Below are 12,152 nucleotides of genomic sequence, written 5' to 3' on the forward strand. Positions count from 1 at the left end.
TACTTTAGGAAGAAGAAAAGAGGATGTGATCTGAAAAGGTGCACAAGAGGATTCTACTAAATTTGTGATACTTTATATTAAAATCTTTAAAGCTGGGTGCCTGCGTGGCTCAGACAGTTAAGCGTCTGCCTTCAGCTCAGGTCATGATCCCAGGGTCCTGGGATTGAGCCCCGCATCTGTCTCCCTGCTTTGCAGGCAGTCTGCTTCTCCCTCTCCCTCTGCCTGCCACTCCCCCTGCTTGTGCTCTCTGTCAAATAAATAAATAAAATCTTAGAAAAAAAAAATCTTCAAAGCAAAACGTTAATGTTTTATATAGCTGGTGTCGAGCACAGAGATGTTTGTCATACTCTCTATACAATTTTCTCCAAAAATAAAAAGTATTTAAGCAAGGTTAGGAAAGAAGATTGATAAATGAAATCCAGAGATCATTCAAAAACCAATTTCACCATCACTAAATATAATTATTTAATTATATTTGAAATCATATGACTGTTGCTTATCTTTTTTTTCTGGAAAGCATCTTAAATATATGCCTCTCAAAGCTGTTTTCTTTGATAACAACACATGTCGTGGGCTTTTGTCCACAGGCTCGGATCTGAAGCTGCTGCCATGTACCAGCAAGGCCATCATGCCGTACTGCCTGCGTCTAATGCTGGCTTGCTTTAAGGTAAGCTGAACGTTGACGAGCATGAACGAAATTGAATTTGGAACACTGCTCCGATGATCTGGAGAGACTTGGTGCTGTGGGGAGAGCGCACGGGCTAGCAGTGAACAAGCACCAGCCCTGGACGGCACTGGGCACAGATGAGCAGGAAGTGATCCCCATCCTCGAGCAGTTTACAAATAGGCGTGGGACGGTTATGCAAATAACCTGCCCATAGTGGTGGTCAGTAAATATTTTGTGAATTAATGTATGTCAAAATATATTAGCTAGAAGAAGAGAGTACAAATGCCGTCAGGCTCATAGAGGGATGGTGAGTTTATTATCCTAAAGACCAGCGGGGTGAAAGTGTTTCAGGCATAGCTGGGAAGGTTTACAGGCTGTTGGAAGAACGCCAGGCCCTTGGCTGCCAGTGGAGCAGAGCCTTAGCGTGCATTTCACCAAGGGTTGTGAGCAAGAGAACAGGAGTACTGAGTCTCTGCTCTAAGGCTATAATTCCCAGACTTCACTCCTCATCAGAATCCCTTGGGGCAACAGAAACAATTAAAAGTGTGATTTGAGGCCTCGCTGCTCATTGAGTTCTGGGGCTGGTTCTGCACATCACACTGCCGCTTCCTTCCTTGTTTCTCATTGACTTTCTGCTCCCCGGTCCATGTTCTCCTCAAACCCTTCTCTCTGACTAGCCTTGCGGCCCACCCTCTACTCGCAACTGCCCCCTTCAAAGAAATCCGCAAATTCTTCTCTCTGCCATACAGAACCACTCAGCTTCTCTCGCCCTTTCCCCAAGTCAGAGCATCAGGCCTGCCAGGCACGTCCAGCTCCTCAGGAGGCTCAGTGAACACACTGCCAGTGACCTTGTTCCCAGCACAGAGGGGACCCAGGCTTCTGTGGTTGGGACCCACCCCCCTCAGAAGGCGGTTGTGTTGTTTGCATGGCAAGTGTGTGTTCTGCTTTGTTCCCTAGATCACACATTTGTATACAGCGGCGTTTTTTCAGGGAGTGGTATTGGTATATGTAAGATCACCCCATGATTTCCTCTTCCTTCCGTGTCTGCACGACCCCCTGTCTTGCAGCTCCGAGCTTTCACGGACAGCAGGGACGACATGGCGCTGGGGCATGTGATCGTCTTGCTTCAGCAGGAGTGGCCACGGGGAGAGAATCTGTTCTTGAAAGCTGTCAATAAGATTTGTCAACAAGGAAATTTCCAATACGAGAATTTTTTCAACTATGTTACAAGTATCCTTTTTCCTGTGTAAGCATAAGAAATTCTGACTTTTTTTTTTTTTTTTTTTTTTTAGAATAAATGCATAGTACAAGACGGAATTCCAGGTAGAAATAATGGTTTTCACTATTTTGGGGGAGGAGAGAAAGAATGACGAATGAAAATGGGCCCGTGGCAGCTGGTCTCATGAGAGTCCTAAAAGGCTTCCCGGAGGTGACGCACGGAATCAGGGTATCAGCCAGCTCGATTCCACTGCCCACCTCCAGCGACTTCTAGGAAGGTACCCGAGATGCCTGCATTAATAGCCTTCGGGTTCCTGAGAGGCCCAGAGTGGCTGGTGAGGCCGTAGAGTAGAATAGTTCATTGGCCTTCATCTCTCAGCATAGGGCCTCCTGGGGCCTCTCCTGGGGGCACTGGCTGTCCCCTGGGGTAGACTGTTGGAGCACCGTGTCACAGCCCTTGCAGCGGCCACTGAGAACCCGCCACACGTGCCGCACAGCCCGGCAGTTGCTTTCAGCAGTGGGGAGTGTTGGGTTTCATACTGTTAGGGAAAGACCACCTTCTTCAGGTTGTGAGGAGCGGGTTATCCTTGTCCCAGCGCCTAGGGCAATATTTCTTAACCGTTTCCAGGGATTCAGCACCCCCACTGCCTCTTTCATTTCTTATTAAGAAAACAAAAGATTTTGCTGTTACGACCATACAGAACGTGTTTAATTAGCATCTGTAGGAGAAACATATTTATCTTTATGGGGTGGTCTGGTTGGTACAAGAATAGTTAGTTTTGGAATCAGACCGGGCCGGGTTCCAGTACTGACTCCGGCTAGCGGGGTGGCCGTGGGGAAGTCGCTCGGTCGCTGTCAGCCTGGTCCTCCTCCGAGAGAGCAGGGCACCTTGTTTCTGCACGTGGTTAACCTGAATCTGGCCTGCAGATATCGATATGCTGGAGGAATTCGCCTACTTAAGAACTCAGGAAGGTGGGAAAATTCATCTGGAGTTACTGCCCAATCAGGGAATGCTGATCAAGTAAGCATGCTGTCCTGCTCTCCCACGCGAAGGGCTCACCTTTCGTGCGCGTGTAGGAAATATTTGCAAGTGTCTGTAGCTTTGAGAAGTTTCAAAGAAAGGAAGCCAAACCTGGTCTCTGTTTTTGAGAGTAGATTTGATTCTGGGTACCTTTTGAAGTTTGGTGTTTCCTTAACTACATTTGATAAAACATTGCTTAAATTGGGATATTTCTGTCACTTTTGAAACCTTTTCACTAAACAAAAGTCTCATTCATGATACCTTTTCCTTTCCAAAATGTACAGGCTAATCCTATAAATTTCTGGTTAGACATAAAATGTTTTTAATTAAGAAAGAGCCGTGCTTAATTAAAGTTGCAGTGGATTAAGAAAAGCTACAGACTTTATTTATCAACTGTACTTGGATTTCGGTATTTATTTGAAGGCTTCCCAAGCAGTCTCCATTGCTTGCATAGCGCAGGAGAAACTAGCCGGGTCTAGTGCCTCTAAGAAAAACACACCTGCTCCAGGAAATAGTGGTGGGGTGCCTGGTCTCAGGCATGCCCTCCCACACCTAGATGAAGTTAGTGACCATTTATGATTTTTAAATAGCTCATAAATCTTGCTTCTATCCTTCAATACTCATTGTAGTTTGGATACTAGATCCTCTGTGCTGTAAAGGCCACGTGTGGCTTTATCTTCATATTTCCTCCTTTGCGTCCTGCAGACCCAGCATGGCCGTGACTCAGTGTCACAGTCACTGCAAGAGACTGAGCCCCGAGTGAGAAGAGAGTGTTGCTAAGGCTGAAAACCTTGTCCTTTTTCTCTCAATTGCGAAATGAATGAGTTTTCAGTTGTTGAGAGCAAAAATGCACATCTTTTCCTATCTTCGTAGAGCCTTAGAAATGTTGAGAGGGAAGCAGGAGGTGTGCACTGTGATATGTATAATCGCAAACGTTACTTTATTCCTGTTGAGATGAGGGTTTATGGAATCCATTCTAAAGAATGGGAAGGTTAAGTCGGGTTTTTGTCCTTCATCTTGTAAATATTATTAATAAATATTCTAAACATCTAGCATAAAAGAACAAATGCTCTTTTCTGAAAACACGAGACCTTTATGCATTAGGTTGCTTAGGCAAGATGGGCTGGACATGCTCACCTTCCCATCTCCATTCCCTTCCCTAAGACTGCAGGTAGAAACTAGGGGGAAAATATGGCATGCGGAAAATAGTCTTAACGGTGTTCGAGAACAAAGAGGACTTGTTGATATGGGAGCTTAGGTAACCCCTTTTGCGGGCTTAAAAATGAAAGATTTCTAGGTTTTGAGGCTGGATATATAAAACAAAGCTAATATTAATAGCTTTTCGGTTAATTCACATTCACGCTCACTGTACAAATTATCATAATATAGGAACGGCCTTAGAGTCAACTGCATTTACTTAAGGTTAAAGTTATAGATGATCTCTCCCTTCAGATAGTGCTTAACTGTGGGAATTTGAGTGAATGGACTGTTACAAAATCAACAATTGGATCTCGAATTTCATTATACCGAACCTTTCTTCTGTAGCTGGTTTGTATCGAGCTGAATAGTGACATGGTTACGTGCCAACAACCCCCAGGACAAAGAATGAAAGCAGGTGCTCTTGGACACCCAGATAATATCACTGTAAAGAGTTGCTTAGGGCAAGGCAGGGATGCACAACATGAATTTCTAGGCTTTGAGAGAGAATTCCGGGCTCCCCCACCTTGGTCAATATAAACTTTAATGTCTTCTAATTCCCTGTAGAAGACCATTAAGCCTCTTAGGAAGCCTGCTGTTCTGTCCGTTTGGAAGCAAGAATAGGGATTGTTACTTAGTGAGCTGACCTTCTAGAAATTTGCCCAGTCTTCACTGTGTGAGTCTCAAAGTTCATTTGAAGCCTACATTTCACGTTACTTAACGCCTAACCAGCAGGAGAAGCAAGCTGCATAAAGCCAGAGAGCTCTTACTAAGGGGGGTAGGGTTAGAATCTTGAGTAAAACTGTCTGTATTCCTTTTCCCTTTGGGTTCCAAACAAATTCTCTGAAGCCATCGCAGACCTTTTGGGTGGCGCCTCCCGCTGAGTGCCAGAGGTGTTGTGAGCAGTGTACAGCCCTCCCCTTGGGTAAGGCTGTGAGTCCGTCCTGGTCTGCTCGATGCTGGCGGGTCCAGTACCAACGCTGAGGGCACCCGGGGGCTGACCAGCAGAACAAAGACGCTTTGTCCTCACGTACTCTAAAATAGAGAACTATTTCTTTGCTGATACTTGCAGTACCTTAGTTGCGTTAGACTAGGTAAAAATGGAAAAACCGTGTCCTGTGCACAAAATCTTTGTTTCGAATTCTGCAAAGCCATGGGTCCCAGACTCTTTTCTCCCCCCATCTGTTCCTTTTCTCAGTACTTTCTGAAATTCAGGCTCAACCTTTCTCGATCAAAAACATTGCCAGCCCCTCTAGTATTCCCAGAAGGGCCTCTTCAATTTGGGGCTTCAATCCTGGCGAAGATGGTTACCAAAAGCCCCTAAGTCTATCTCTGGGATTGGTGGGGGCATGAGCAGAGTGGAGGGTGAAGGAGGCTGGATTCGAAAACGTGTCTTCTCGAGTGTGACTCCCTCTCCGCACTACCGTTCAATTGCGTCTCGTCATCCTCTTCCTCGGTGGTGGTTTTTACACCAAATCTCGAGTGGGCTGAGCTCGGGGCCCAGGAACAAGATGCTGCGGACATGCCCCAGCACCAGGTGCAGGGAGAGGACTGCTAGCTGCTCCCATCCTCCCAAAAGACACCGCTGTGGCTGGGGGCCCGTGGAGGTTCAAGGGTTTCTGCATCGTCTGTTCCAGTCTTGTGCATTTTCTCTGGCGTGTTGTTTTTGCAGTTCAGGGTGAGTCGGTGTGGGTGTTTGAATGCTGCTGTTTGCTGTTTTTTAAAGGCCTTCTAGCCCTCCCATGGGGTTACTGCAGCAGGAATTCTTACCTGTGCTTCAGCCCAGCATACAGACTGCTGACAGGTACCGCGTGGAAACACACCTGCTCATAGTGTGCCGTTTCGTCCCCATGTCGTACTGCCCATGGTTCCAGCTCTCTGTGCCTCAGTGCTCTTTTTCATGCTTTATTTATTTTTTTAATTTGTTCTGCATTCCTTGGCAAACCATCTGGTTGTAATATTGTAACATTTCTTATTTTTTTTCCATAAGTTGCCAGTGTTTTTGTGTTCGATTTAAAAATCATTATGGATCTGGAAAAAAAAAAACGAAAGTTATATAAAACTGTTAGATTAAGCATTAGGTTAGGCACTAGACTGTGATTCTCTTTTGATAAAACATAAGGCATTCAGTCGTAAATATTTAAGGGTGCCGAAGTTCATTTTAAGTAACTTTTTATTCATGGATTTTCGTATTAGTGACCAGTGTCGGTGTTCTGGTCTTACTGGGCCTTAGCACAGCCTTTACTGATTTTTCAGCCCTTCCCTTTCTAAACTGAAAATACTTGGTATGCTGCATTTCTTAGCTGCTTTCTCCTGCCCTTAAACCACAAAAGCTAAGTCTCTTCTTCATCCAAACTCACCAGAGGGAATGAGACTGATAGAATACAAGGGAGTTGTACTGCTTTACCTGTAGAAGCAATACCACTGAACCGTGACCAGCAGGACACGACGTTTTACTATATTTTTACTAGCATGAAGGGAAGAGTTTGCTTTGAGCTTTCAAAGCCCTTTAGCTTGTCTGCAAATACCAGTAACTCGGTTGCTCAGGGATTGGCTCCCGTCAGGGGTTGCAGTCTGGGACCCAGAAGGACAGTATCTCAGGACAGCTTAAGTGGGTCTGTGCCTATTCCCAGTGGGCCTCGTGGCCTTAGCCTCACTGACACCGTGTCCGTATTACTGAGTTAACCAGCCGACTTCACTAGAAATGTCCACAGAGAACTGTTTTCTCTATGGCACTGCTGCTGTTTACCGAGTTCTTTCAAATGCCCACGGGCATTGTAGACTGTCCTTGTAATATCTTTACTAGTCTGACAGAGCCTAGTTTAGTTTTTTCTTCTGTTGCATTGCAGCTTTCTGACTTCTGTTGTACTCGTTGTATATGACAATACACAAGTTTAAAAACAAAAAACAGGAACATTTTAGAGTGGTTTCGACAGTTTTGTTTTGGCCAATGCATAAAAATCTAATTTTAAGTCCCTATTACTGTTCTGAGGGAAGTTAGGCAGTCGAGGTGGGGAATGGAGGTGCCTTCTCTTGGTCTAAATCTACTAAAGTACTGACCTGGTAGTTAGAACTCCTTTCCTTTTAACAACCCATTGAGTTCTGCTAGATTTTTCTTTTCCTTTCTTCATTTTGACGTCTTAAGTTTTCTGGGATTTCTTTTGTGAGCTCCTTCTCCACAGCACAGCTTTTGGGTGTAGCTAGAACTGTTCTCACGCTCCCACTGACCCTTCCACAGACGTGCACGTCTCCTGAGCACATGGACCAGATCTGGTCCCCAGTAGGCCTTTGCAGGGCGCTGGCTGTTCTGCAGTGAGTCTGCTTCTCTCTCCCCACCTCTGCTAGATCTCGTCTTGGGACCTCCAACTCCTCCAGCTTCTCAAACAGATGGGAGTCTGGATGGGCTTAGCAGAGCTGTCCTGTTCTGGCATCACCGGGAGAGAGACGCGCTTGGAACCCCAGCGGCTGGGCACAAGCCCCAGACCTTTCTGAGCCTTATCACAGAGCCCCAGCCCCCAGCTCAGTGTGGCGACTCGCTCGTTCTGGCTTCCCTCCTCCCTGCTGCTGCGTCTGCACTCGGCTGGCTTGTCCGGACGTGAATTGTGTGGCCGTGTGGACTGGGCCCGGTTGGCCCAAAGTAACAACCGTGCACAAGTCAGCACAGGGATGCATAGTGTCAGAGCTGCAAGAGTTCAGAAGCAAAGCAGGTGGCATTTTACTGGACATTCAGATGTTTAAACTAGCCTTTTATTGAGGAGGAAACATGTCACTGTAGTTTAATGTCTTTCTGAGAAGGAATGGGCAGGGGGATTGTTTGGTGAGGGCTTTCCTTCCTTTTTGAATTGTTTTACTTAGATTTGAGTCAGGTTTTACTCCTGCCCCAGAAACGCTGACCAGTGATGCCGGCGCTAACTGTGGTGTCCATCTGTTTCCCTGTCGCTGCCCTCAGGCACCACACGGTCACTCGGGGCATCACCAAGGGCGTGAAGGAGGACTTCCGCCTGGCCATGGAGCGCCAGGTGTCCCGCTGTGGCGAGAACCTGATGGTCGTGCTGCACAGGTTCTGCGTCAATGAGAAGATCTTGCTCCTTCAGACTCTGGCCTGACGGAGCCCTTTCCGCCACACGGAAGGCAGCTCAGAGCGTGGGAGATTTTGTGAAGACACAAAGCATTCATAAACGTTGCTGTTAAAACTCTTAGAGGAAAGCCTTCTGAGTTCCAGCTCCTTGGTTGCTTAAAAGTAGTTCCCAAGAGTCTGAGAAGCTATTTCTATTTTTCAGAGTCATTTTTGTAATTTTTGTAAAACAAAAGAACCTGTTTTGTAAATAAATTCATCCTAAGTCTGGAGCTTTTAAAAATGTATTGTAATTCTGGTGAGTTTCTGAACAAGAGTGTGCTTTACTTAAGTGAATATTATTCATGCTCTCAAGGTCTTATTTTCCATAGTTAGGCATTGGTACGTATTACATATCAACAGGCTTTCAGACCTTTTCATTCAGGAAGTTTTAATACCAAACACCTTTACGCCAGAATGAACTTGAGTGAACTTCCAGCTGCGGGTGGGGGTCTGTGCACCAGCCCAGGGAAGGCACCTCCTCCCTGCCCCCGAGTTTGATACCCTGTGGCCCAGCTCCCAGCCCTGGCTCTGCCCGGCCCCTTACTGCCCTGTACCGGGACAGGTTAAGTCCCCTGTGCCTCAGGCTCGGCCTTGGAACACAGAGCTGATGGCACTTCCCTCAAAGGCTGTGAAGACCAAGTGTTCCCTCACGTGCCGTCTGTGGAAGGACACCTCGTGTGTCCAGCTGGGCCAGTGTTAGCTCTCAGGTTTATTTTCTTCTTTTCCTGTTCTGAAATATATCAGGTAAACGTCAAACAAATACTTGTTTCTAGGGGCTACTTAATGAGAGGCCTAAGAAGTTAGTGACTTTGCATTAAATGTTTTAGATCTGCAGTTGACCCTTGACTAACGTGGGGGGCGCCAGCATGCCCACCTACCCACGCACAGTCGGAAATCCACCTATAATGATTCCCCAAAAATTTATTTACTAATAGCCTACTGTTGACTGGAAACCTTACTGAGAAACTGTTGATTAACAAATATTTTGTATGTTTTATGATTTATATACTATATTCTTAAAGCGAGCTAGAGAAAAGAAAATCATAAAAATACATTTATAGTACTATACTGTAAAAAATCTGTGTATAAATGGACCCATTCTTTTCAAACCTGTGTTGTTCAAGGGTCAACTGTATTAAAATCAATAAAGTGGTTTAAGTAATAGACATCTATCTCAGAAAATACTCCACCTAGCTTGCTTTAAAGTGTTTATCAATTTAATATTGATTTAATATGAGTTGATTACAAATATATAAACCATCCTGTTGTTTTGATTGAAGAGTGTTGTTGGCCCATAACTGCTTCCAAATTAAACACATTTTGGTTTTATACCCTCCTCAGATCAGTATTTGGGGGCAGCATACATAGAACAAGACTTTCTGATACCCACATGTGTAGGCACCAAAGAGCCAGTCATCTTTTTCCCCCAGTGGTGCCGATCCCGTGTGAAGAATTGCAGGGGAAATGCCATAGAATACAATGGGGACTCAGACCAAGTTTGCAGACAAGGCAGGAGTGGGGTGGGACTGCTGACCTCTGACTCATGAGGACCCATGCACACCCCTTGCACTGAGATGTGGCCAGACTCCAAAACAGCTACTAGCAGCGTAAGGCCACGTACCCAGGATGACCCTAGACCCCCTTAAAATGCCCGCCTTAGAAAGTTGCACGCTCACAGGATGTATTTGATCCAGCCCGAACATGGTGGTGAGCAGATAGGTCCCTGAACCCCCTCTTAGAGCAATTATTTTTAGAAAGCTGGCAATTATGAATCCTTCCGTTGCCCTTTGAGATGTGAAACTACCACCAGAACCCATCTCTGTAAGGACTCAAGCTGTGTCCGAAACGTAAATATCCAGGAGAAGGGCCTAGTTCAGGTGGGTACCTTGCTCCAACGTGCCCCACCACCTCCCATCACAAAGATAGGGGGCGAAGCCCAACTCACAAATCCAGCTGGCCTTGTCACACAGACCAACCCCATCGCACCCCTCGCTGCCTTTCCCTTAGCACCCCCAGCCTTTAAAGTCTCCAGCCGTTATTTCCAGGAAACTGATGCAGTTCACACTGGACCCCCAGTGCAGTCAAGTCTGCCCTCCCCACTTCATTAGAATGGCTTTGTTTCTCTTTGACACGGGACAGGCATCACCTGGGATTGGTTAAACTGACAAGCGGTCTCTGGGCCAGAGCCATGTCACAGGCAGGATTTGGCTAGATGGAGGTACCAGTCTACAAGCTTACGACCCCTGGAGTTTAGTATCAGCCGGAAAACTATCCCGTATCAAAGTAAAAGTGCATGACTACAAACCATCAAGTTTTGACAAGAACAGCCATAAAAAGTGGGAAAACCAAAGACCTGAGTTTGTGTCCAGCACCAGTAGTCAGGACAGAATTCCGCCAGAACCCAAAATGGTAATGGACCCTGTGGGAAGCCATGTGCTCCGCACTGCAGGGAGCAAAGCCAGCTGTCCACACGGCTAGCCCTTTGGATGGAATTCTGCAGAGGAAAGCCAGCAAGATAACGGCATCTTTTGTCAATGGCAGTGTTCTGACATACACAATTAGATAAGGGGTTTATGAGGTCTGAGGCATTTTATGACATAAGGCAAACATCTAGCATTTCCATCAACTTTGAATTTAGAAATGCATGTAGCCTTAAAAAAAAAACCCACACATGCCGTGTTTTCAAACTAATGCCCAACAAATACTGATTACTAAGAGAAAAATGTTGGCTCACTACACGCTGGTGAAAACAGATTACACAGATAGGCAACTAAAGATAAACACTAGCGATGTGTTTTCCCACCTCGTTTCGAAGTTACAACAAAAGGAGTGTTAAAAATCTCAAAGGCTGAAATTATGCCAGAAGCTGCATTGTTAATAGGGTCATGGATCTTACCACGTACTGCTCAGTGTTTTTAAAGACCTACCCCTAATTTTTTACAATTGATAGGGATCTCTTCCTGAAAAGCAGTGTGATACGTTGAGAAACTTTCTCAAAAGTCCATTTATCACCGACATTTATTTGGAAAATAGAATTACATTAAAGGAAAAATAAAAACTATTGTGTTGGAATTTCATCTAAGGTGACACCGTTTAATACATTCGGGATTATTGCACATTTATAAAAGATGCCCTTTATTGAACAGAGTGAAAAAAAGTGTAAGGCAAGAATTTATTCACGTAATTATAAATAAGAATGAGTAATGGAAGTACAAAAAATATATATAAACAACGTCCAATTACTACATTCCTACTCTAGAACAGTATTTTGGACTTTATTACTTTAAGAACTCGACCCCGACTTCCCTGTAAGACACTTTCCTGACTGTGCCACTCACTCGGGCACACTCGTCCCCTCCCAAAGCAGGTTGTCCGTGTAGCCATGCCGTGGGCTCATCGGTCCACAGTCCCTTGTCACTGCTGGTTTCACAAGTCAGATGAGAGGCTCGTAGCCAGTGAGACACAAGGGGAGGTCTGCTGAGAGGCTTCTGGGGAGGGTTTGTGGTCTAACAAAGTCACGAGATGGACAGAGGGGAAGCCCTCTCCTTGGGGTTGGTGTCACAGTCCCTGAGTGTGTGTGGCTATCATGGTGTGGTGGCCTCACAGGCAAGTGAGCTGAAGCCAGCCTACCTGGGGCCTTCTTATATGAGCCAAGTTTTCCTTTAAACCCAGCTGGATCAGGATTTCCTGGTCCTTACAGTTCAATACACCCTGATATATACTCCCCAATTCAAGAAATGCTTCTGGATAACATCCGGAGAGGTCCAACTCAGCCTGACTTACTGGGATTTGGGACGACACACTGTGACCATCCATGACTCACTGCAAGAGAAGGGTAGCAACAGGTTTCCTCACCAACTGTCCCCTTACACATTAGGAAAAGGAACATTTCCAGGGGGCACTCTGGACACAGTGCTTTCATCAGCTCTTAA

General features: G+C 45.7%; 1 protein-coding gene across 8 annotated transcripts in view; it reads left to right on the top strand.

Annotated features, from left to right (window-relative positions):
* Window positions 1-8,461, top strand: part of INTS10 (integrator complex subunit 10) — a 36,425-nt gene extending 27,964 nt beyond the window's left edge. For 4 of the 8 annotated variants that reach the window (XM_026485682.4, XM_048226274.2, XM_057303341.1 and 1 more), the window contains 4 exons: window positions 588-667; window positions 1,735-1,897; window positions 2,813-2,906; window positions 8,053-8,461. In XM_026485682.4, the coding sequence (XP_026341467.1) occupies window positions 588-667; window positions 1,735-1,897; window positions 2,813-2,906; window positions 8,053-8,209 (494 nt within the window). In that variant the 3' untranslated portion in view covers window positions 8,210-8,461. The other 4 variants (XM_026485687.4, XM_026485683.4, XM_057303339.1 and 1 more) reach the window with 4 other exon arrangements.
* Window positions 8,462-12,152: the final 3,691 nt, after the last annotated feature.

This window comes from Ursus arctos, unplaced genomic scaffold (assembly GCF_023065955.2).
Source record: "Ursus arctos isolate Adak ecotype North America unplaced genomic scaffold, UrsArc2.0 scaffold_27, whole genome shotgun sequence".
NCBI lineage: Eukaryota > Metazoa > Chordata > Mammalia > Carnivora > Ursidae > Ursus > Ursus arctos.